This window comes from Pristiophorus japonicus, chromosome 13, assembly GCF_044704955.1.
Source record: "Pristiophorus japonicus isolate sPriJap1 chromosome 13, sPriJap1.hap1, whole genome shotgun sequence".
NCBI classification, from domain to species: Eukaryota; Metazoa; Chordata; class Chondrichthyes; family Pristiophoridae; genus Pristiophorus; species Pristiophorus japonicus.
The window spans coordinates 58,492,171-58,517,467 of record NC_091989.1 but is presented as its reverse complement, the minus strand read 5'-3'; the positions used below and the strand labels follow the sequence as shown (position 1 = coordinate 58,517,467).

At 43.2% G+C, this 25,297-nt stretch overlaps 1 protein-coding gene across 1 annotated transcript in view; it reads right to left on the bottom strand.

Moving 5' to 3' along the window:
• Positions 1 to 17,395, bottom strand: part of LOC139278008 (ensconsin) — a 45,271-nt gene extending 27,876 nt beyond the window's left edge. The window contains exons 1-4 of the mRNA XM_070896661.1: positions 17,349 to 17,395; positions 13,546 to 13,671; positions 13,389 to 13,457; positions 4,829 to 4,924 (exon numbers count right to left, since the gene is read on the bottom strand). Of these exons, the coding sequence (XP_070752762.1) occupies positions 4,829 to 4,924; positions 13,389 to 13,457; positions 13,546 to 13,671; positions 17,349 to 17,390 (333 nt within the window). The 5' untranslated portion in view covers positions 17,391 to 17,395. The remainder of the gene's footprint in view (positions 1 to 4,828; positions 4,925 to 13,388; positions 13,458 to 13,545; positions 13,672 to 17,348) is intronic.
• Positions 17,396 to 25,297: the final 7,902 nt, after the last annotated feature.

Sequence of the window (25,297 nt, the reverse complement as noted above, 5' to 3'; positions counted from 1 at the left end):
TCCCGGTCTGGCAACGCCTCAATTTTAAAATCCCATCTTGTTTTCAAATCCTTCCATGGCCACTCTCCTCCCTATCTCTGTAACCACCCCAGCTCTTCAACCCTCCGAGATCTCTGCCTCCTCCAATTCTGCTCTGTTGCGCATCACTCCACCATGCCTGCGGCGGCCGAGGTCCTAAGCGCGAATATTCTTCCATAAATCTCACCGCCTCTCTACCTCTCTCCTCCTTTAAGATGCTCCTTAAAATCTACCTCTCTGACCAAGCGTTTTGTCATCTTTCCTAGGGGGCGAAATTGCCCCTTTTTATAGCCCAGTTAGTGCCTCCGGGGAAATTGCCCCGGAGGTTTGGGGGGGTGCTGCTCCAGCAGTGTGCGCCCCGCGGTTAGCGCCTTGGGCCAGCGGACAACTGGCGATGACATAATTGCTGTGCACGCTGACCTCTCACCACCCCTCGCCAAGCCCTTAACATCCCGCGGGGGAAATTGCCCCGCGGACCGCGAGGCTGGTGCGGGCGGATGTCAATGCTGGCAGACATCCACTCCCAGGGCGCTGTTTAAAGAGGAGGTCTGCAGTGCCTTGGGCCACCATCTTTGTTAGTCGGCCGACTCTTGAATTGGCCCGACTATGGCAGCCTTAGTGTGGACTGGGCTGCCATTGTGCAACGCGGCACTCTGTTTTGAGTGCCAGGTTGCTGGCCCGATCCATCGCATCCCTGATGGTCCAGTGGCGGCCACCAAAGGGCCATGCAGAATGTGCAGCGGCCCTCCCCTTGAATTGAAGGGGAGGGGCATCGTAGAGCATTAGCACTATGTGGAGCATCAGTGTAGCGCTGCACTCAATCTCATGCTACCAACCCGAGCATGCCCCTCAAAGGAGTGCAGGAGCTGGGCTGGGTGATAAAAGTCCCAGCCCCCGATCGGGGCGAGGGGTAATTTCACCCCCCTTATATCTCCTTCTGTGGTTTGGAGTCAAATTCTGTTTGATAACACGCCTGTGAAGCGTTTTGGGATGTTTTACTATGTTAAAGACGCTTATTTAAATGCAAAGCATATGATGAAGTCTTGAACCGAGTCACTCCTTTTACTGTAAGTTAGTTGTGAAATCTGTTATCAGGACAACATTGTAGCTGGCCTTCCTCATTTCTTTCTTTAGATTTGTGTGAAAAGCCTGAGAATGCAGATCTCTGACGAGCATCAAGGTCCAGAAATTAGTTGGCGCCGCGCCCATTATTCAGGTGCAAAGCGATAGCCTAGGCATCCAGTACCCCTGTGGGGAATGATGTTAACTTGGAGTGTCTCTCCCCACTGAGGGCACACAATACCTGAATCATCTCTTCTAACTCTGAATCGGCATTGGCCAAGACTGTGTGCAGCTGAAGAATATCCCACCCATATATAAATACACCCAAACTTAAAAAGAGGCCCAGACTTTCTCCATATTTTATGAAAGGATGCAGAGGCCCTTTGAAGTTTAAATCACAATGAATTGCCTTTTTTAGGTGCAGTGAATATTGCTACACAAAGGCAAATTTGTTGGGATTAATGACAATTTCCTCAAACGCTAGAAGCTGAGTTAACTCATGCCAGCTCCATCCCTTGTGATCTCCAGCCTTTTTTCTATCCAGGTAATACAATGACTGCAAGGTAGAGAGGACAATCCACGCAGGATGTACAGTAAGCATCATTGTATATGAATGTTGTCTATGTATCATGTTTGAGTGGGTCACCTGATACACACTTTCACAATCGCATGCCTGCTCATGCTGACCAGTGTAATAGTGCATACAATCCTTCCACGTGAGCAAAATCCTATCCATACACTCATGTCAGTGGTAGTCACAAGCTGTCATTGATAAACAACTGGAGCTTGAAAGATTGGAGCTCGTTTCACTGTAGTAGTGGATCTCGTAGACGTTTGAAAAGTTCTGAAAGGTTTTGAGCGAGGAAAGAGTGAAAGATTATTTCCACTGGTTGGGGAATCAATAACCAGGGGGATAGGATTATCTCCAGAGGAATGAAGGAGGAAGTTAAAGGACACCGAGTTTAATTATAAGGTGGAATGCTTTACCCAAGTGGCAATTGAGGCAGAGACTGTAGGAAGTTGGATAAGTATTTGAAAAGGAGAAAATAAAAGATGTTATGATGAATGGGAAGGGAAATAGGATTAGACTAAACAGGTCTAGTTGAAGAGCTGCTACAGGGATGATGATCTTAATAATTTATTTCTGTACTTAATGTCTATGATTCTGCGGGAGGGCTTTAAGCACCGAGGATCACTGGAATTCATGGCCATGCTGGTCAATTCCCAGGCACAGGCTCACCTGGAGTTCTGGTAATTGGGGATTAGTGTCGCAAATGAACAGATCCGATATTGCTCCAAAAAATAACCCACTTCACAAAATGTTTGAAATGCCGGAACTTGCTGCCCTGCCCAAACGTGTAATTTATAGTCAATCTTCTAATCCGAATTCACAAACAACTTAAGCTTGCTTAAAGCTGAAGTGAATCCTACATTATGCTACCCTGACTAAAAGCAGGCCCATCAGCTTGGATACTTTCTAAAAAGGCACTGTCCTTTTAAATCTCCTAATACAAATATTTGTAGTTTTTAATCAACTGAATAATTCTACTTAAGCATTGGCAGTAGGTACAAAGTCTATCAGTTTCCTTCGCAGCCTTGCATCATTAGAGTACGAGAGGAAGCTTGCAGGGAATATTAAGATGGACTGCAAAAGTTTCTATAGATATGTAAAGAGAAAAAGGTTAGTAAAGACAAACGTAGGTCCTCTGCAGTCAGAATCAGGAGAAGTCATTACGGGGAACAAAGAAATGGCAGACCAATTGAACAAGTACTTTGCTTCGGTATTCACTAAGGAGGACACAAACAACCTTCTGGATATAAAAGGGGCCAGAGGGTCTAATAAGAAGGAGGAACTGAGGGAAATCCTTATTAGTCGGGAAATTGTGTTGGGGAAATTGATGGGATTGAAGGCCGATAAATCCCCAGGGCCTGATGGACTGCATCCCAGAGTACTTAAGGAGGTGGCCTTGGAAATAGCGGATGCATTGACAGTCATTTTCCAACATTCCACTGACTCTGGATCAGTTCCTATGGAGTGGAGGGTAGCCAATGTAACCCCACTTTTTAAAAAAGGAGGGAGAGAGAAAACATAGAATTATAGACCGGTCAGCCTGATATCGGTAGTGGGTAAAATGATGGAATCAATTAGTAAGGATATCATAGCAGCGCATTTAGAAAGAGGTGACATGATAGGTCCAAGTCAGCATGGATTTGTGAAAGGGAAATCATGCTTGACAAATCTTCTGGAATTTTTTGAGGATGTTTCCAGTAGAGTGGACAAGGGAGAACCAGTTGATGTGGTGTATTTGGACTTTCAGAAGGCTTTCGACAAGGTCCCACACAAGAGATTAATGTGCAAAATTAAAGCACATGGGAGTGGGGGTAGTGTGCTGACATGGATTGAGAACTGGTTGGCAGACAGGAAGCAAAGAACAGAAGTAAATGGGTACTTTTCAGAATGGCAGGCAGTGACTAGTGGGGTACCGCAAGGTTCTTTGCTGGGGCCCCAGCTGTTTACATTGTACATTAATGATTTAGATGAGGGGATTAAATGTAGTTTTTCCAAATTTGCGGATGACACGAAGTTGGGTGGCAGTGTGAGCTGCGAGGAGGATGCTATGAGGCTGCAGAGTGACTTGGATAGGTTAGGTGAGTGGGCAAATGCATTGCAGATGAAGTATAATGTGGATAAATGTGAGGTTATCCACTTTGGTGGTAAAAACAGAGAGACAGACAGATTAGGAAAAGGGGAGATGCAACGAGACCTGGGTGTCATGATACATCAGTCATTGAAGGTTGGCATGCAGGTACAGCAGGCGGTTAAGAAAGCAAATGGCATGTTGGCCTTCATAGCGAGGGGATTTGAGTACAGGGGCAGGGAGATGGTACTACAGTTGTACAGGGCCTTGGTGAGGCCACACCTGGAGTATTGTGTACAGTTTGGTCTCCTAACTTGAGGAAGGACATTCTTGCTATTGAGGGAGTGCAGCGAAGGTTCACCAGACTGATTCCCGGGATGGCGGGACTGACATATCAAGAAAGACTGGATCAACTGGGCTTGTATTCACTGGAGTTCAGAAGAATGAGAGGGGATCTCATAGAAACATTTAAAATTCTGATGGGTTTAGACAGGTTCGATGCAGGAAGAATGTTCTCAATGTTGGGGAAGTCCAAAACCAGGGGTCACAGTCTAAGGATAAGGGGTAAGCCATTTAGGACCGAGATGAGGAGAAACTTCTTCACCCAGAGAGTGGTGAACCTGTGGAATTCTCTACCACAGAAAGTTGAGGCCAATTCACTAAATATATTCAAAAAGGAGTTAGATGTAGTCCTTACTACTAAGGGGATCAAGGGGTATGGCGAGAAAGCAGGAATGGGGTACTGAAGTTGCATGTTCAGCCATGAACTCATTGAATGGTGGTGCAGTCTCGAAGGGCCGAATGGCCTACTCCTGCACCTATTTTCTATGTTTCTATGTTTCTATTGCTGCGTTTCTTTAACCAAACATTCTCACCTTTTAGTTGAACATAAAACATCTTCAAATGATATTAGTTCACACAACACACTGCCAGATTTATACTGAATAATCAATTTTCAGTCGAAAATCAATGTCTGACAAGTTGTAGGACTGCACCTAGCACTCTGTTAAAAATCGCAGCTTAAACACATCCACCTGCAGTTATTTTTCGGTTACATCAGTAAAGTTAATGTTTTATTTTTGAAGTTGGATGCTTTTAAAGACACTTACACGAAATTGTTTCAGTCTCTCTGCTCTCTCCCGTAGAGCTTGTTCTTGCACTGCTGTCTTCTTTGCTCTTTCCGTTCTCCATAGTTCCTGTTTTCTCTGGATCAAATCAAATATTATTGGAGTTAGTAGCTGAAGCTCAAGGTTTTATTTGCAGGAGCTGACAGCAGTGGATTTAACCTGCTGTTGAGAATGCTTTTCATGCTCCGGCTGTAAGCACCTTAGATTTTAAAATAAATAAATAGTTACCTATTGAAGCCCCAGTGTGATGAGCTTTTGGTGCAATATGAAGTTTTACTTTAGATCTAATAATGCAATGGTATGTGATTTACTATGTCTACAGCAATCCCATGTCAATATAGTCTGGAAAAGAAGTAAAATATATCAATATCTTTAGAGAGTTCACTTTCAAGTGAACTTTTCCACATGTAAACAGTTAGTATAAAACATATGCAACTTTGCATTTAGAAATTTCGGAAGAAGTAGTCTTGGAGGCTAATTCACATGACCATCACGTCATGTCATCTGGAAAGCTCCTCCTGCCTAGATTATCACCTTCTAATGCTGGTGTAATTGTGGTGATGACTCAAAGTGGTTAGGATTAAACCCAGAATAGTGTGCAAGCGTACCAGCTTGTTTTCCTTAATGCCTAGGAATAATTAGGACCCATCAGACTTTGCTCCCAGCTTTTTCACGTTAGATATTTGTGAAGTATGTGCTACAACTTACAGGCAGGCTTATAATGAGGGTGGAGCACACTTGCTAACACATGGTGGCTTGAGAACTATGTGGTTTATATTAACCAATTATTTCTGCCAAACAGTCTTTGTCAGCAGGAATGCAGAATAAAGCTTCCACTATGGTTTTCACCTTTACCATGTTCACCTAAGATAGAAACTGAGGAGTTGAAATTTGTTTGTTAACGTCACCTGTTGCTGCCGGAGAGGGGTGGCTAACGGGTGGCTAAGTCCTTACGTTCGGCGGCAACCGGGTTCCTGGGCTGACTGGAAATTTCGTTGGGCAGTGGGGGGGCGGCAAGACTTACACCTGTGCGCTCGGCCGCCACCCACGTGGTGATGTCATTGAGCGTGCAACGGCCCCTTGCCACCGCCGCTGTGATATTTGGTAAGTATGGTGGCCTTACTGGCAGGTGTTCAGACAGCCTGAGGAAGGTGGTGGGACATCGGAGATCCCAGGTCAGGAGCATCCAGGGATCAAGGTAAGTGCTTATGATTATTTTTTTTTTTTGCATTTAGGTATTAATGGGACCAGTGGGGAAGTGTGGGTATGGGTGAAGGAAAGTGTTGGAAATGTTTTATTTTTAATTTTTGTTACCTCGCATGCCGGCAGCCTACCGTCAGGAAATTCGGTGGGCTTCCTGAGCTGCTGCACCGTTGGCACCCGAGGATGAGTGTGCAACTCCACTTTTAGCGCTGTTCTCTCACCTTTGGGTGGCAAAACTAAATTTTGCAGTTTGAGGCGGCACCTACCGCCTGGCACTAAAATCAGCACTCATCTGGTGTCACCGCCTGAAAAATGACGGGACCAAATTTCGACCCCTGAATATTCATCCTGGAATCAACTCGGCAGAGATGAGTTGGTTGAGAGGAATACTTGAAGTATTCAGGGTGCAAGGAATCAAGAATAATATAATCAGATGGCTTGGACTAGAAACAAGACTTATACAGAAGATCCAAGAAAGAGGATTGCAATGGTTTAGGCATAATGGTAACAGCTGGAATACCTTTCATGGCCCTGCACACAGAGATACAGCGAATAAAAAGCAGAGGAAGCTCAGGGAAGCACTGGACAGGCAATCTCAAGAATGACTTGTCACAGAAAGGGATACAGATGACTGAAGTGGCCAGGCGAGTTCAAAACCAATTACAGTGGAATTAATTTATTTGGCCCCAACGCCACTGTTGACCTGACAAATGGGAATTTAGTCATAGTAGGAATTCATTCTGCACAGCTCACAGCTTCCTTTCATAATCTTTCTACAGCCACTTTTATATAGCTTGGATTTTGAGAGACTAATATCCTGTTGGTTATAGGTCTATGAGTCTGTTATTGGGATTCAGCAGTGCGAGGGTCTAGCTCACAGACATCAATCTCAGGGGAAATCAATCTCAAACAGTAATAGTATAAATGTACTTTGACTGGCATTCCTCATTTTCAGTGATGCAAATAGACATTAAAAAAAAATCAGTTCACCTCAGCTCATACCCTGAAGTGGCAGCTGCAAGCACGAGTTCCCGTGTGGAGACTGTGACATGCTCTGGCTTTTTTACTTAGAAATATTTTTTCAATGTAGAAAACCAAGCTAACATGGCTGAGGTGCAGATGATTCACTGAATCAACAAGATCGAAGCCACTGGTATATTGAGCTGGATTGAGAGCTGGCTGGAAGGATGTAGGCACAAAGTAGTTACAGATGGATTTGGATCTGTTTGGAGACCGGTCACCAGTGGTGCCCCACAGGGATCGGTGTTGGACTGCTGCTCTTGACCATTTTTATTAATGATCTGGCTGCAGGTGTTGGGGGCACAATCAGCAAATTTGCAGATGATATGAAGATCTGCGCGAGCGTTCGGACTGTAGCTAATCATTGACTGCTTCAAGTGGATCTTCATGTGCTGGGAAATTGAGCTCATGACTGGCAAATGAAGTTTAATTTGGAAAAATACAGTGTTAAGCATGTGGGCAGGGCGAATGCTCAACATTCATACACCCTTCAGGGAAAAGTATTAAAGAAGGTGGAGAAGAAAAGAGATCTGGGCGTTCTAGTGCGGAGATCTCTAAAGTTAAATGAGCAATGCATTGAAGGGATAGCAAATAGGGTTTTGTGGTGCATTCATCGGAAAATTGATTGCAAAATGAGACATACTACTTTGTCCTTGTCCCAAGTTTGGTTAGGCCAAACTTGTAAAACTGTGTCCAGTTTCAATCTCCTCACATGGTGGGTGATATTGAGGTTTTGGAAAGGCTACAGAGGAGGGCAACTAGGCTAATTCCCAGTCTAAAGCATCTTAGTTATCAAGATAGGCTAAAAGAGTTGGGACTCTACAACTTAGAGAAGTGTAGACTTAGAGGTGACCTGATTGAGGTTTATAAGATCATGAAGGGAATAGATTCTGTTCCTGTTGACAGTTTGTTCCAATTAAATAGGTTAGGGAACACCAGTTGTGTAAGGCCAGATCTATGTTAGGTGTCAGGAGGTGGTTCTTTACCCAGAGAATAATGAGCCTCTGGAACAGGCTGCTGTCTCGTGTGGTGGATGCTGATTTGGTGAATTCCTTCAAGCAAGAGCTGGACTTGTTTTTGGTTGGGGAGGTCCTTACAAAAAGTAGATACTGCTGGGAATTCAGGGCCAGAGTGATCTCCTGAACTAGTTTCGATCACCTAGATGGGTCGGAGAGGAATTCCCCAAATTAGCCTGAGGTTTTAAACTAGTTTTTCTCCACTGCCAGATCACATGGTGTTGGGTGGGGTGGAGAGCATATATATTGTGATACACAAGGTATCACAATTGTGTGGGACAGACTGTATGGACCACAGGTCGTTGTTTGCATGTTCGTAAGTCATAATGGTATAACGATTACTGTAGCAAGTACCATTATGAGGCACTGTTCCTGGCAGACTGGCAAATTGGGGATTGAGCTCGGTATATCGGATTCATGAAGCTCCCAATGTTCTGGCTCACACGCCTAACAAAAAGCGTCAGACAATCTTTTCTGTTTATGAGGAAGAGCCCTGTGTCCTAATCACTTCAAAGTGATGCGATGATGTAATTGTGTGGTGCATCAGCAATCAAATCAAAAAAGCTTTGCTAAACATAGATAAAGATAGAGCTCGTTTAAAAACATTGGAGTCAGGACGTGTCTTGAGTGGCAGTGTAAAATGAGCGACAGCGAGCCGACAACCTGTTTTGCCAACCACCCTCGTTTCTCCTCCGTTGGATGTCGCTGTCTTCCAATTTGGATGCTGGTGCATTTCCGGGAGAGATGGGCGACCCAAAATACATTCTTCCAACACTGATTTTTCACCCAATAAAGAGCATGGCGGGTTCCAATTTCTACTCCATGGTCTTTGTTGAAGTGTGTTTAAAAAGTCTTTACTGTTTGCCTTAGCACTTGGATGTCATGATGCTAAAGTATCCACCAAAAAGTATGGTTGTGCCAAAAGGTGCCATTGCTTCTCTTGCACAAGGCATCATCATGCTAGCAATGGTGCACATCTGTTCCTTTCATTTCCCTCTCCAGATGTAAATGGTTTACCACAAATGTTTTCTTCACAAGTAATGTCTTGGCTTTACGTAATCTGTCTTTGCATCTCCATTACCCAACTTGTTGTCACCTAAATATTTTCCCTCATAGAGCAGATGTAATTAGCCCAGTGCTCTGAGTGAGGCACACTGTAGCAATGCACTAAACTCTTTCAGTAGCAGTCTGGCAATAGCATGAAGGGAATGTGGATTGGTATAATTCCTAGCTCCCTTAACGATAAATTAATGTGTGATGTATATAATGAAGGACATATAGTCCATTGTGGGTGTGCCTTGTTTTTCTGAAAGTGTTTACCCATTGATGTCATAAAGATAGATACTTGACCAGGAAAGTAATTGCAGCTGTTCCCGCACCACTGCCCTGATTTCACATGTAAACTGGATTTCTGCTGTACTTCCTGCGAAGTCACGACGACGGGGCAGGAAAAGCTCCAAGGAATAGTTAGGAGTACGTCCTTGTCCACAGGGATAGGCAAAATCTTCTGCATCTTCTTGTGGTTAATTAGACAGCAGCATTGGCGAGTGCCAGGGAAAGGGTTAGAGCTTTAGAACCAGAGAGGTTGACAGTACAGAGGAAGCTTTCAGCCCATTGGGTCCTAAATTGTTTAGCATCCCAAAATGGGCACGATTCTGGTGGCACGCAGCGGCGATCTGCCGGAACAGCGAGGCCCAAGGACCTAACTGCATTTGTCTTTGGGCCTCATAAGAATAAACCTGATGAACTGTGGACACCAATTTTGCTCTGCGTCAAGGCCAAGTGATAAGTCCGGGAGAGCGGGGCGGGGAGGAGCCAATCAGGAAGGGGATAAGGGCAGGTCTGCAGTGGCTTGCAGTACTTTTCTGGAGTCAGGAGGAGGACGCCTGCTCCTTTTGCTTCCACAAAATACAAAACTCATTACTTATTTACTCTTGTACTCTATGCCTCTTTTTAATAAAACCCAAGTGGCCTTTTTTAATTACTTTATTTGCCTGCTTTGCATGATCAAGGAATTATGTATAGAGACTCCCATGTTTCTCTGGTCCTCCACACCCTTCAGCATCTTTCATTGAATATAACTCCTGTTCCTAATTTTCTTCTCAAAATGCAATAACTCTCTCTAGTCCAAAATAATGATAAATTTGTCCCAGGCAATAGGTTGGCCCACAGTTAATGTACAATGCAGTGTTGGATTCTTTTATAGAAAGAACATTAAAGCCACAGAATATGTAACATATTGATTAACCGATGATTCCAGGGCTCAGAAACTATTGTTATGAGTAGAGGCTTGAGATACTCGGTCGATTTCTACTGGAACAGTGAAGGCTAGAATACCCTTTAATAGAGTTTCTAAAATGATACAAGACTTTAATAGGGTGAATTAGGAAAGACTATTTCCTCTGGTTGGAGAATCAATGATGGGAATCCAGAATAAGGGGCCGCAATCTTAAAATTAGAGCCAGGCCATTCAGGGGTCAAATCAGCAAATACTTTTTCACACAAAGGATTGCGGAAATCTGAAACTCCATTCCCCAAAAGGCTGTGGATGCTGGATCAATTGAAATTTTCAAGACTGCGATTAATACATTTTTATTAGGCAAGGGTATTAAGGGATATGGATCAAAGGCAGATAAATGGAGTTGAAGTACAGATCAGCCACCATCTAGTTGAATGACAGAACAAGCTTGAGGTGCTGAATGATCTACTCATGTTCCTATGCTCCTACGTTCCTATATTCCCAGATAAATTGCATTTGCCTCTTGTTTGCCCATAACTCTAATCTATGTCTTCCTGAAGTCTTTTACAGTCTGCCTTGCTGTTTATCAAATCTCCTATTTTTGTGACAATAGCAAATTGCAATATCATGCCCCCTCTACCCATGTCCAAAATAATTCTATATATAAAGACCAAAAGTGGAGCCAGTAAGTGGAACCCTGGGGTACAGCACTTCCAACCCTTTTCTTATCCAAGCAACCCATTAACCCTAATCTATTGTTTCTTGTCCATGAACCAAATATCTATCCATGCAGCTACATTTCCTCATACGCCTGAACTTTTGTGACAAAAACCCTTATCTTTTGTAATAGGCCTGGAAGAGCTGAAGGAAGAAAATGTAAACTAATTTACCACAAATTGAGGTTAACTGAAAAGATGAGATTTAACTGCAGGCATTAAATAAAATCTGATAACTTTAAAAGCTGTTTATGAATATTATCTCAACTTAAAATACGACACAGTTAAGATGCAACTTCTTCATGCAAAGGATGATGAATATGTGGAATAATCTACCTCGGGAGGCAGTCCAATTGGATTGTTATAAATTTCAGTATGGTGTTGGACGCATTTTTGGCATCCAAGGTTTGAGAGGTAAAATGGGCGAGGAATATTGTAACCTTTGGGACCAGTCCGATGGATGGAAATCCTTCAGGTCCTGTACAGTCGATGTCCCTAAGGACATTGGGACAAATTATTCAGAGCAGTGTAAATTAAGTGCGTCTAGGGACCTTTCATAAATATCTATGGTTCCTGGAGCTTGCTTAATTGCCTTGATGAGCTGAGAGGAAATTCTCAGAGTTTTTCATGAAACGTTTCTTTTTTACCCTTCCGAAGAGTCACTTGCAGTTGGGGAGAGAGGTGCACAAGGTTGGGTAGGATGTGCATTGATAGACCTGACCTGACTCTTTTCACCATTCACACAAAAGCAAAATACTGCAGATGCTGGAATCTGAGATAAAAACAGAAAATGCTGGCAATCTCAACGGGTCAGATAGCATCTGCGGAGAGAAACAGAGTTAATGTTTCAGATCGGTGACCCTTCGTCAGAACTGGCAAAAGTTTGAAATGTAACAGATTCTATTCATATGTTTGCATGTGTATCACACATTGCTTTTGGCTCTCTCTTTAATGGGCAAAAGGAACCATAAAATTGCTCTACCCAGAAGACATTGGCTGGGGTTTCCGCTCAGTTGCGCTATACGCCCCAAATCCACCAAACCAGCGCAAAAGATCGAGGAATTTGAAATACAAATTACACCCAACGCCAGTTGAGTTTCCATAATCATTTGCACTGGTTTAAAAAATATTGCCTGCGCCGCCCACAAAACTGGCCACACCCCCAAATCGAATTAATCACCATGGCACGTTTCCACTAATTGCGCTCGTTTGTGGGCCTTCGAGGAGGCTCTTAAAATTAAGCTTTTTTTAAGACACAAAAGCACTAATAGGAATGTTTTAAAAGCTTTTATATTTTTTTAATTTATGAAGAAACTGACTGCTGTATACCAATGAATCTAATAAATGGTTCTGTACAGTTTTTTAAAGTTATTTTCAGTTATTTAAAATCAGATTACTCACAGGTGGTGAACGAGACACCCTGATTAAAAATGTTTATTATTTTGATAAACCCATTTTCAGCTGTATTAATCAAACTGCACCACGTTACCACTCTTAAACATATCAAGGAATATTTTAATACGCATTCGTTAACATAAAAAATTACTTTCTAAAATGCGATCCTATTGCACTAGTTTTTCACCGAAATACCGCTATGCCTCTGTTACCGTTACGAGGCCTAAAATTCGGGCTTCAGTTCGCCAAGCGGTAAAATCTGCATTACGCACAAGGATTTGTGGCGCATATCATGAATTTTCTGCAACTTTTCGCCGAGGCTGATACCGCTGCGAGAGAGGCCTTGGGTGAGAGGCAAACACCAAAAACAAATTGCAAAAAACAAAAAATAACAAATCACAAAACATTCACAATTGAATTGCTGCAAAAGAATTACAAAATAAAAATGTTAACTTACCTTTATGCAGGTCTTCATACCTACCGCCATTCCAAGGGCTGCAACGCAGGTTGTTCCCGAGCGTTTTTTTTCGTCCTAACTACTGGTGCGATGTGAGCCAAATTTTTGGCAAAAGCACTATTTCAAGTCTTGCATGCTGGCGGTCCGCTCCCGAGCGGTACTTAAAAACCTCCGACGCAACACTTCTCTGAATTTCCTGGTTCACCGTTTTTCGCCAAAAAAACGGGCGCAAGGCAAGCGACTTTTTAGCCCCACGTTTCGTGATATGCAAATAAATATGAGCAAAAAATTCACTTTGCAAAACTAGAGTAATTTGCGCCCATAGTTGAAACTCTTGGATTTTGTTCCTGTAAGGCTCGGTACACTTATGATGATTGTGCATTAATAAACTTCAGACACTGTTGTGAAAAACTCTGGATAATATCACCACACTGATAGTGTGAAATGCCTTCATTACATGAGCATGGTGCAGACTGTCAGAAATTATTCGAAATACCATTTGCATTTCTTCAAGGTTCTTTTGTTTCTCGCTCTCCTTCTGTTCTCGTTGTTGCCTCTTTTTCATCTGAACGAAAAAGACAAAAAAGCTAATTTGATTCTGAAATAGTTCCGATGGCCCTAAACAAACATCAGTACTTAGAAGATGCGAATACCCTTTCCAGGTGCTGTTGACCGTCTAATTTTTTGGTTTGCTGGATGTTGGATATTATCTGAAGCCTCTTTTCATCCAGTGTCCTCAGAAATGCATTATCCTCCTCCTCACACTCATCTTTCACTGTCTGATTGAAAAAGTACAAATACAACTAGAATCATACCAATCATTGTGAGAAATCCTGGTAAGAGCAACTCAATATTGCCAAAGGAAAATAATCCTGAAAGAGAAAGATCATAAGCCCCAAATTTATTTTTGAATTATTTGGAGATTTGATTCCTGAGCATAGGTGGTAGGGGTGTTACAGTTAACCTCAGTGTTTTCAGCCTGCGGAGGGAAAAATCAGCCAGGATTCCCACTCCTGATCCTTGCTTGGAAAGGCTCAGTATTAGGTAAGGACAGGCTTAGCTGTGACATGTCCCAATGGTGAATGATCTTCCATTGCTTTCTGACGAGGATCACGTGTAAAGAATAGCCACTGGGAGAAGAATGACAGATTTAGCGACACCAGAGGAACCCCACTCTGGTGTGTGTTTGAACTTTAACAAGAAGATAAGAAAATTATTTAAATAAAATATTAATTAGAAATACTCTGTAAGGAGTATTTAATCCACGAGCCCTAACAAATCATGAATTATAAAGCTATTAGGAACACTTCCTCACCAAAAGGATAGAATCAGTGTGTTTTGGTAATTTCCCCACAAAGTATTTTGTTTACATCACAAGTGACTAGTAAACGGACATTCTTTTTTGCTACAAGGCTTATTTGAAACATGGACAGTATTTTAATATTTATCAATGGGTTCTTATCTCTGTCCTTGTGCGAATTGCTACCATCTTGAAAATCCCCAATGCAGGAAATGAATAGTTACATTTAAACAGCGGTCATGGACCAGAATAGAACATATTGTGGCAGTGAACTGCACAGTTAAAATAAAGAATTAGCTTTGTGATTCCATAAAAAGATTTGAATGTTAAATACGTTAAAAAAATCTAAGTTCGGTCACTAAATAAAATTAAACTGGCAGCAGAATGCTTTATTCCTATATCAAATCCAAAATCTAATTATTGTTAAAGTACAGCACATATTTTTTCATTTCAATGCTTCGTCACAGGGGTGAAACTTTGCTCTGGAGCTGTGGTGTAACAGTTTCATGTTAGGCTGACATGGTTCTGTTGCAAACAGGTAAGAGTAATTTCAAGATGGCAGCTATAGAGTTGGTTAGGGAGGGAAGTGATGTTAGAATAATTGGCAAATGATGGAATTTTGTACAATTTTTGAACAGGAGCCATTTTACTCCGTCGTGTTTATGCACAGAATAAGATGTGGAAGTTAGAGGACAACAGTGCTCATAAAGTTGTACTGTTCACTCAGGTACTTCGATATATATGGCAATAAAAGTAGAAATTACAAGACAGGACACCATTCGGCCCTTCACTCCTGTTCCAGTGCTAACTCTTTAACAAGAGCTGCCTACGCTAATCCCATTTTCTTGCCTTTTCTGCACATCATTTTGTATTCTTCCTTTACAAACACTAAACCAGTTCCCTTTCAAGTGGAAATAATTGGGCTTGGGTGCATTGCTCAACCCCTTTTAATTCCAAATGTGCAACATGGTTTTCCCACTAGATCTCAGATAGTCTATGGCTGTTTTACATATCATTACAATAAAACCATAAAACCACATCCTGAATTCTATAATCCTTACATCCATTTATTATCTATCTGGAGACCTTGTATTGCTGATGTTGATAGCAGCTTTTTTTAAAGTTATTTTCAGGAATCTCTTAATTAGCATTATTTATTTTACACAATCGTCTTTAGCGAAAGGAATAAAACTATTTTTAAATTAAGCAATAACGGATGGTCACTTGTAGAGTACCTGGAATGAGGAAAGGAAAGGATTGTTATCCTCACATCCTTGCAGGTTTCAAAAAAAGATTAGCAGAGAAGTATCCATTGTCACTGAAATTCTGACTGAAGTGACACTCCATTATAAAAGTGTCACTTGTATAGAAAGATTGCAAAGTGCTGCAGTACAGCGGGACCTGGGGATACTTGTGCATGAAACACAAAAGGTTAGTATGCAGGTACAGCAAGTGATCAGGAAGGCCAATGGAATCTTGGCCTTTATTGCAAAGGGGATGGAGTATAAAAGCAGGGAAGTCTTGCTATAGCTGTACAGGGTATTGGTGAGGCCACACCTGGAATACTGCGTGCAGTTTTGGTTTCCATATTTACGAAAGGATATACTTGCTTTGGAAGCAGTTCAGAGAAGGTTCACAAGGTTGATTCCAGAGATGAGGGGGTTGACTTGTGAGGAAAGAGTGAGTAGGTTGGGCCTCTACTCATTGGAATTCAGAAGAATGAGAGGTGATCTTATCAAAACATATAAGATTATGAGGGGGCTTGACAAGGTGGATGCAGAGAGGATGTTTCAGCTGATAGGGGAGACTAGAACTAGGGGGCATAATCTTAGAATAAGGGGTCGCCCATTTAAAACTGAGAGGAGGAGAAATTTCTTCTCTCAGAGGGTTGTGGATCTATGGAATTCGCTGCCTCAGAGAGTTGTGGAAGCTGGGACATTGAATAAATTTAAGACAGAAATAGACAGTTTCTTAAACGATAAGGGAAGAAGGGGTTATGGGGAGTGGGCAGGGAAGTGGACCTGAGTCCATGATTGGATCAGCCATAATCGTATTAAATGGCAGAGCAGGCTTGAGGGGCTGTATGGCCTACTCCTGCTCCTATTTCTTATGTTCTTATGTTCTTATATGTTCATGTGCTTCTTTAATTGAACCAAATTATCCTCAATTATGGTTAAATGTATAGCCTCCAGCCAACCTCTACTGAATTCTTTCAGTGCCAGCAGTTTAGCACCATGTGTTATTTCTGTTCTGACAACAGAGTTGAGATCCTCCTCCGCATGAGTCAGAGAATGGTATATTTCTGATCTGTTACTTAGCAGAGCAGAGCTTGTGAGTAGGACGTGAAACTGGAAATGGTTGCAGACATAGACTGACCGAGGGATTTGAGGACAAGGACAAGGAGTTTGAAATCAATACATCAGGGAACCAGGAGCCTGGGAAGGATGGGGTTGATTAATTAGCTGGATAAGATGAATTCTGGATGAGTTGGAATTCATGTAGGGTGGAGCTGGGGTGCCAGAGAAGAGACTGCTGGTACTAGTCTCCTGGAAGTCACTAAGCCTGGAAAAGGGTTTCAGCAGGATTAATTTAGTGGGGTTGGGCAATGTTGTTCGGAGTCAAGCAGGATATTGAGGTTGCTTACCATTAGATTTAGCTTCAGAAACAGCTGGGAAAGGGGCTGGAATTGGGGAGGTGCTAAAGTGAAGAGTTTCTGACAGGAACTGAAAAGAATAGCTTCAGTCTTGCCATTGATGAGCGGAGAAAATTCTGCATCGTCCACAGATTAATATTGGACAGACAGTTGCACAACACAGCAACAGTCATGAGATTAAGTGTGATGATGGAGACACCGAGCTGGGTGTCATCACTTCAACCCCTTCATCTTACCAGCAGACTGGGTCAAGTCATTTGTTCTGTACTGTAACATTCTATGGATTCTATTCTATTACTGATATCAAATTAGATTCTAATAGTTTATTTTATACACTTTTATTGAAGACGTTAATTGTCTTGTATCCTTTGCCTCTTTATCTGACACATTAATCACATGACCAGTCAGTTGATATCTTTTTCTCAATAAAAGCTGTTGGTCGTCTGGTTTACAGATAATCTCAAACTGATGAACAGCCATTGTTGTAATAACACACCACCTACCTGTGCACCAAGTGTATCTCCCACTTGCTTTGGGTTGTCCATCTTGATTTTTGTCCTCTAAACTGCAGCAAACATGTATTATTAAAGTAATGACAACATACACCTGGCTCAGATCAAAGATACAAAACAGGGGCAAATTGCTGAAATTTAATATATTGCAAATTTTGTAAAATACAATTTATTTTCTTTCTTTTCTGGCTTATATATTGAGGAAAATTCCCTCAAAATACACCTAGCTTTCCAAAAATAAAATCACATAGCTGTTCTTGTATTATTCTTCGTCCGCCGACTCTTCTATCAAAGGCCTTTTGCGGTCAACAGAAAGCTGCCTGTGATATATTCTTTACAACATCACAAACACACACATACAAGATGGCTCTACAGGAACTTTTCATGTGACCTTGTCACATGATCCTTTTATTATATATATATCAAGAGTTGCATTACCACGGTAGTCCACTAGCGGGAGCTCTATATTACACTGCCCAATTTTTGGGGGACTTGAATCTTGCTGGTAATCATCAATCTTACTGGGGCTCGTCTTGACATCATTACTCACCTCTCGTGCACTGGCCAAAGTGTCAGGAGCTGCCTTATGATCAGAGAATCGGGCCCCCGCAGGGCACCTTGTTCACAGGAAGACTGAGTGAACATTAGAAACTAAATGCAGGGTAAAGGAGCGGTTAGCTCAATCCCCCGAGAGACAAAGTGGCAAAGTAGAAGCAGTTTCCATTGCAAACAAAATTCAGACAGAGAGAAAGCATTTTCCAAACCTTTCTTTATTAGTTTGAGACGGAGAAGAATCTCAAGGGCTGTGCTTTATCTTTGCTGCTATGTGTCATACACAAGTAATACAATTGTGTGGTCTACTGTGATTTTACATCAATGCATTGTGTCCGTTATAAACAAATGAAGAATTATCAAATGCATTTTCAGGAAGACAGTGCCTCCTTAAAATATAAGCTAAGCCTGGAGGCTAACATTGAAAGAAAACATCAATTAAATTTAAACAGGAACCTGTGAAACATTATCAGATAAACTAACTCGTCCCATCAGAAGAAAAGGAAGCATTTCCAACACCATACTTTCCCAGAAGAGATTAATTTTATTGCAGCATAATAATCATTTGAGAGTTAATAGGTCATTCAGGAGGTTGGAGTGACAGATTGATTGTTCCAGTGCTTTGAATACTGCTTCAGATAGCGGATTGGTGGTTGTGAATTTACAAGACTACTAGCATGATAAAAGGAGAAAGTAGCCAGGAGTCATTGCCTGTAGCTGGAGGATTAGGTTAAGCTGACAACCTGCAGTTTCCTCTGGAGTGAGATAAGATAAAAGCCTGGCTGAAAAATGCTTGGTATCTTACTTCCACCACATACCTTTATGCTTCAGATCCCAGCAAAATACAGAAGTGTTTTCCTGTGACCATAAAAGTCACTTCCCTGACCCTGGCATTGTTTCCTGTTACACCGTGACCTGGTTTCATGACCCAGTTACTTGACTTGTGTACATCAAAATACTGGCATGCCAGGATAAATCTTGTGAATGCGCATTACCTCCACGGAGCCTCACCCACCAGGAGCCCATAATGGGACATTACGGGTGCAGTCCTATCATTTTTAATCAAGACAATTGTGAGGGGCAGACAAATACGTGGTCGCAGCTGGGAAGCTCCGCATTGGGACCATGCATAAAATTTATTCTCAGCTCTTTACAAAGTCTCCATACATATACACACGTGCTTCGTATACTGCTTCACACACTAGACATTGCATGCTTTAATTGAGCATTTTCTAACTGTACAGACTTATTTTGCAAGGTAGGATGAATTTATCTGCTCAATGTACCCCACTCTAACCTCCTCCCCACCCCCCGTGGCCCCCCCACCCCCTGTCCCCCCCACACCCCTGCCACATGTTATCCTCTGCCCAGCCAATGGCCTTATGGATAAAGGCACTTCTTGGTATTGTTCTATCATACAGATCAGAAACACAGAAGCATAGAAAATAGGTGCAGGAGCAGGCCATTCGGCCCCTCGAGCCTGCACCACCATTCAATATTATCATGGCTGATCATGCAACTTCAGTACCCCAACCCTGCCTTGTCTCCATACCCGCTGATCCCTTTAGCCGTAAGGGCCACATCTAACCCTCTTTTGAATATATTCAATGAACTGGACTCAACAACTTTCTGTGGTAGAGAATTCCATCAGTTCACAATTCTCTGGGTGAAGAAGTTTCTCCCCAACTTGGACCTAAATGGCTTACCCTTTATCCGTAGACTATGACCCCTGGTTCTGGACTTCCCCAACATCGGGAACATTCTTCCTGCATCTAACCTGTCCAATCCCGTCAGAATTTTATATGTTTCTATGAGATCGCCTCTCATTCTTCTAAATTCCAATGATTATAAGCCTAGTTGATCCAGTCTTTCTTCATATGTCAGTCCTGCCATCCTGGGAATCAGTCTGGTGAACCTTTGCTGCACTCCCTCAATAGCAAGAATGTCCTTCCTCAGATTAGGAGACCAAAACTGCACACAATACTCAAGGTGTGGCCTCACCAAGGCCCTGTACAACTGCAGTAAGACCTCCCTGCTCCTATACTCAAATCCTCTCGCTATGAAGCCCAACATGCCATTTGCCTTCTTCACTATGGACTTCACTAGTGAATTTGCAACATCCAGACAATACTGAGAACAGAGCAGCTAGACCCAACAAACTCACAGTGCATTATTTCGCAGCATTGAAAGTAGAACGACGAGCACACATGAAGCTTTCCACAGGATGACGATCTAATATTTATAAAACCCTAACTGACCACGGGCAGAGCTGATCATATCATACTGCATTTTCAACCCACTTTCAAGCAGTGAGTTGTAAAGGAGCGGTGAGCTCGTGGCAGGATACGAACAATTTAAGAATCTTTTATTTTCAACAATAGCAGTGCACCAGCAGCTTGGCTGAACACATCCAGTAAAGGTTACCCTTCAGAATCACCTTTTCCAAATCACGGAATTGGAAGCACTGAAAGCATAAACTGAAATAATCAGGTTTACAATGATTATCTTTAAATATTATACAGTATATTGGCGGACCAATTGAACAAGTACTTTGGTTCGGTATTCACTGAGGAGGACACAAACATCCTTCCGGATATAAAAGGGGTCGGAGGGTCTAGTAAGGAGGAGGAACTGAGGGAAATCCTTATTAGTCAGGAAATTGTGTTGGGGAAACTGATGGAAATGAAGGCCGATAAATCCCCAGGGCCTGATGGACTGCATCCCAGAGTACTTAAGGAAGTGGCCTTGGAAATAGTGGATGCATTGACAGTCATTTTCCAACATTCCATTGACTCTGGATCAGTTCCTATGGAGTGGAGGGTAGCCAATGTAACCCCACTTTTTAAAAAAGGAGGGAGAGAGAAAACAGGGAATTATAGACCGGTCAGCCTGACATCGGTAGTGGGTAAAATGATGGAATCAATTATTAAGGATGTCATAGCAGTGCATTTGGAAAGAGGTGATATGATAGGTCCAAGTCAACATGGATTTGTGAAAGGGAAATCATGCTTGACAAATCTTCTGGAATTTTTTGAGGATGTTTCCAGTAGAGTGGACAAGGGAGAACCAGTTGATGTGGTATATTTGGACTTTCAGAAGGCTTTCGACAAGGTCCCACACAAGAGATTAATGTGCAAAGTTAAAGCACATGGGATTGGGGATAGTGTGCTGACATGGATTGAGAACTGGTTGTCAGACAGGAAGCAAAGAGTAGGAGTAAATGGAGACTTTTCAGAATGGCAGGCAGTGACTAGTGGGGTACCACAAGGTTCTGTGCTTGGGCCCCAGCTGTTTACACTGTACGTTAATGATTTAGACGAGGGGATTAAATGTAGTATCTCCAAATTTGCGGATGACACTAAGTTGGGTGGCAGTGTGAGCTGTGAGGAGGATGCTATGAGGCTGCAGAGCGACTTGGATAGGTTAGGTGAGTGGGCAAATGCATGGCAGATGAAGTATAATGTGGATAAATGTGAGGTTATCCACTTTGATGGTAAAAACAGAGAAACAGACTATTATCTGAATGGTGACAGATTAGGAAAAGGGGAGGTGCAAAGAGACCTGGGTGTCATGGTACATCAGTCATTGAAGGTTGGCATACAGGTACAGCAGGCGGTTAAGAAAGCAAATGGCATGTTGGCCTTCATAGCGAGGGGATTTGAGTATAGGAGCAGGGAGGTGTTGCTACAGTTGTACAGGGCCTTGGTGAGGCCACACCTGGAGTATTGTGTACAGTTTTGGTCTCCTAACCTGAGGAAGGACATTCTTGCTATTGAGGGAGTGCAGCGAAGGTTCACCAGACTGATTCCCGGGATGGCGAGACTGACCTATCAAGAAAGACTGGATCAACTGGGCTTGTATTCACTGGAGTTCAGAAGAATGAGAGGGGACCTCATAGAAACGTTTAAAATTCTGATGGGGTTAGACAGGTTAGTTGCAGGAAGAATGTTCCCAATGTTGGGGAAGTCCAGAACCAGGGGACACAGTCTAAGGATAAGGGGTAAGCCATTTAGGACCGAGATGAGGAGGAATTTCTTCACCCAGAGAGTGGTGAACCTGTGGAATTTTCTACCACAGAAAGTTGTTGAGGCCAGTTCACTGAATATATTCAAAAAGGAGTTAGATGAAGTCCTTACTACTAGGGGAATCAAGGGGTATGGTAAGAAAGCAGGAATGGGGTACTGAAGTTGCATGTTCAGCCATGAACTCATTGAATGGCGGTGCAGGCTAGAAGGGCCGAATGGCCTACTCCTGCACCTATTTTCTATGTTTCTATGTTTCTATATGGCTTTACAGGGTCTTATTCCTTCCTGCACTTATTCCAAGTGGTCACTATTCCCATATTACATGCAATTCACAGAACAGAAACAGGCCATTCAGCCCATTGCTAGAGTTTATGCACCACACGAGCCTCCTCCCACTCCATTTACTTCATCTCGCACTATCAACGTAGCCTTCCATGTGAGCCTTGACAGTGAGCATTACTGTATTCAACCTTTGGGGAGAGGCCAAGATTGATCCTGATCTTAGCTGACCCAAACCTACATGCTTCTGGCAGGGGCTGGTGGCTGGTGCTCAGGAACCCAGAGGCCAGTTACAGCCCTCAGGCCAGTCGCAGTATCGCCACTTCCAGCCTGGCTGAGACCCAGTAACTCTGCAGACTGGTGAGCGAAGCTGCTATCTCCAGGGGTCTCAGCAACTCACTAGATAAATTAACTGAGCCTATGAGAAACTTTGCTGCTAAGTTCCCGTTTCAGCTATGAGACACACCTGTGCCTGTTTCGTTTTGGTTGTCATTATTTTTGGGGTGTTCCTGTTAGTAGAGATTGAATCTAATTCGATACATATTTCTCAGGAGGTTTTCATGCTAAATGTTGTGCCTACAATTTTATTGCCGGTGCTCACTTGCTGACGACAAGCTGGTGAGGAGCAACCTTTTTCATTGGCAGTGCATATTGGAAACTCCCTGGTGCACAACCTGCGATTTTCTGATATGTGCTGACAGCAGACAACTTTCCCTACTGCCAAGAGTTACCCCTCCAAAGCCAACCTTAGTTTTGAAAATTACAAACATTTGCATTGCAAAGGTTTGTTACATTGTTTCTACTGAGAACACAAATCAGTTAGCTCACTGAAGATTCACTGAAGCAATCCATCATGTGGTGCAGTACGGGTCCATACAGATGGCCCTAAGCTTGATTCTCGGCCTGCCCTAAGTTGAGTAATCTCAGCTGCCAGTAACACCAACATCAGCATCAACACCAGCAGCACTACCACCAGCACAAGCTCCAACACCAGCCAACACCAGCACCAGCACCAACACCAACACCAACACCAGCACCAACATCAGCACCAACATCAGCACCAGCACCAGCACCAACAATCAGCACCAACACCAGCACCAACACCAGCACCAACATCAGCACCAGCACTAACACCAACACCAGCACCAACACCAGCACCAACACCAGCACCAGCACCAACACCGACATCAGCACCAACACCAGCACCGACACCAGCATCAACATCAGCACCAACACCAACACCAGCACCAACAGCAGCAGCACCACCAACACCACCCCAACACCAACACCAGCATCAGCACCAACACCAACACCACCACCAACACCAACACCAACATCAGCACCAACACCAGCACCAACACCAACACCAACAATCAGCACCAACACCAGCACCAACACCAGCACCAGCACCAACACCAACATCAGCACCAACACCAGCACCGACACCAGCATCAACATCAGCACCAACACCAACACCAGCACCAACACCAGCACCAACACCAACACCAACAACAACACCAACACCACCAACACCAGCACCAGCACCGACACCAGCACCAACATCAGCACCAACACCAACACCAGCACCAACAGCAGCAGCACCAACACCAACACCAACACCAACATCAGCACCAACATCAACACCAACACCGGCATCAGCACCAACACCAATACCAACACCACCACCAACACCACTACCAACACCAACACCACCAATACCAACACCAGCACCAGCACCAACACCAACAACAACACCAACACCACCAACACCAGCACCAGCACCAACAGCAACACCAGCACCACCACCAACACCACCACCACCACCAACACCAGCACCAACAGCAGCACCACCAACACCAACACCAACACCAACACCAGCACCAACACCAGCACCAGCACCAACACCACCACCACCACCAACATCAGCACCATCAGCAGCAGCAGCACCAACACCAACACCAACACCAACACCAGCACCAACACCAACACCAGCACCAACACCAGCACCAGCACCAACACCAACACCAGCACCAACACCAGCAGCACCAACACCAGCAGCACCAGCCAACACCAGGAGCAGTAGCACAGTAGCCCCAGCAGCACCAGCAGTAATACCAGCAGCCACAAGCTATAGCTAGAGTCAGCACTCAGCATCAAGGAGAGGAAAACTCATTCCAATCACCTGCTGCTGATTCCTATCCACCTGATGGAAAACACGCGCAAGGCTTTTCCACTCATTAAAATGAATCGATTTCTTGCAATGTGCTCACTGTGAGTGCAGCTCCCCGCTGGATACTCGAGGTCATGGAATCGGCTCTTACAACAGTGGCCACACTTCAAACGTACTACATTGGCAGTAAAGCGCTTTGGGGTGCCCATGAAAGGCGCTATATAAATTCAAATACTTTCTTCTTTACATTTATTGTATTGATAGCTATGCAGTACTAAAATATTAAAATCAGTAACTGATATCTGGCAATAATCATATCACTTTATAGATACATGACAAAGAAAGTGAACATGTCATACACACACACACACACACGCACACACAGTAAAGATCCAAAACTTTGAAACAAAATCTGTCAAAGGTTTGTTCGGTTGACTTTAAAGAGTTCAGCGAGATCAAAGTTGAAAATATCACAAAACACTCAAAGATTATCAATATTTTCAACCCCAAAAGGAGCTTTGTACCATTCTAACATGGGGTGTGCTTTCTCTTGTTGACAGCTGATTAATAATATTTCTAAATGTTTTAACTCATGGTTTGACCCTGAAACACAGAAAATATGTCCTTTTCTACTTCGTAATATTTCAGATTGAGAAGAAAACAATAACTTACACCTCGACAGACAGCTGCCTGGGAAACGTGCGAGGATGTGGCCAGGGAGAGGAAGCTTCTGCTCCTGTGCAAGTTACAGTGATGTGGAAATGCACCAGAGACAGACTTTCAATATCATGACTTCAACTCCGGGATCGGACGATTCGCTTAATGTGCCTATCGCAGCTCTATACTGAAAGTGGCAGCTTTGTGTTAATAAAGTGCAGTGGATTTGCTCGGGTTTCTTCAGTATGGCTAAAAAT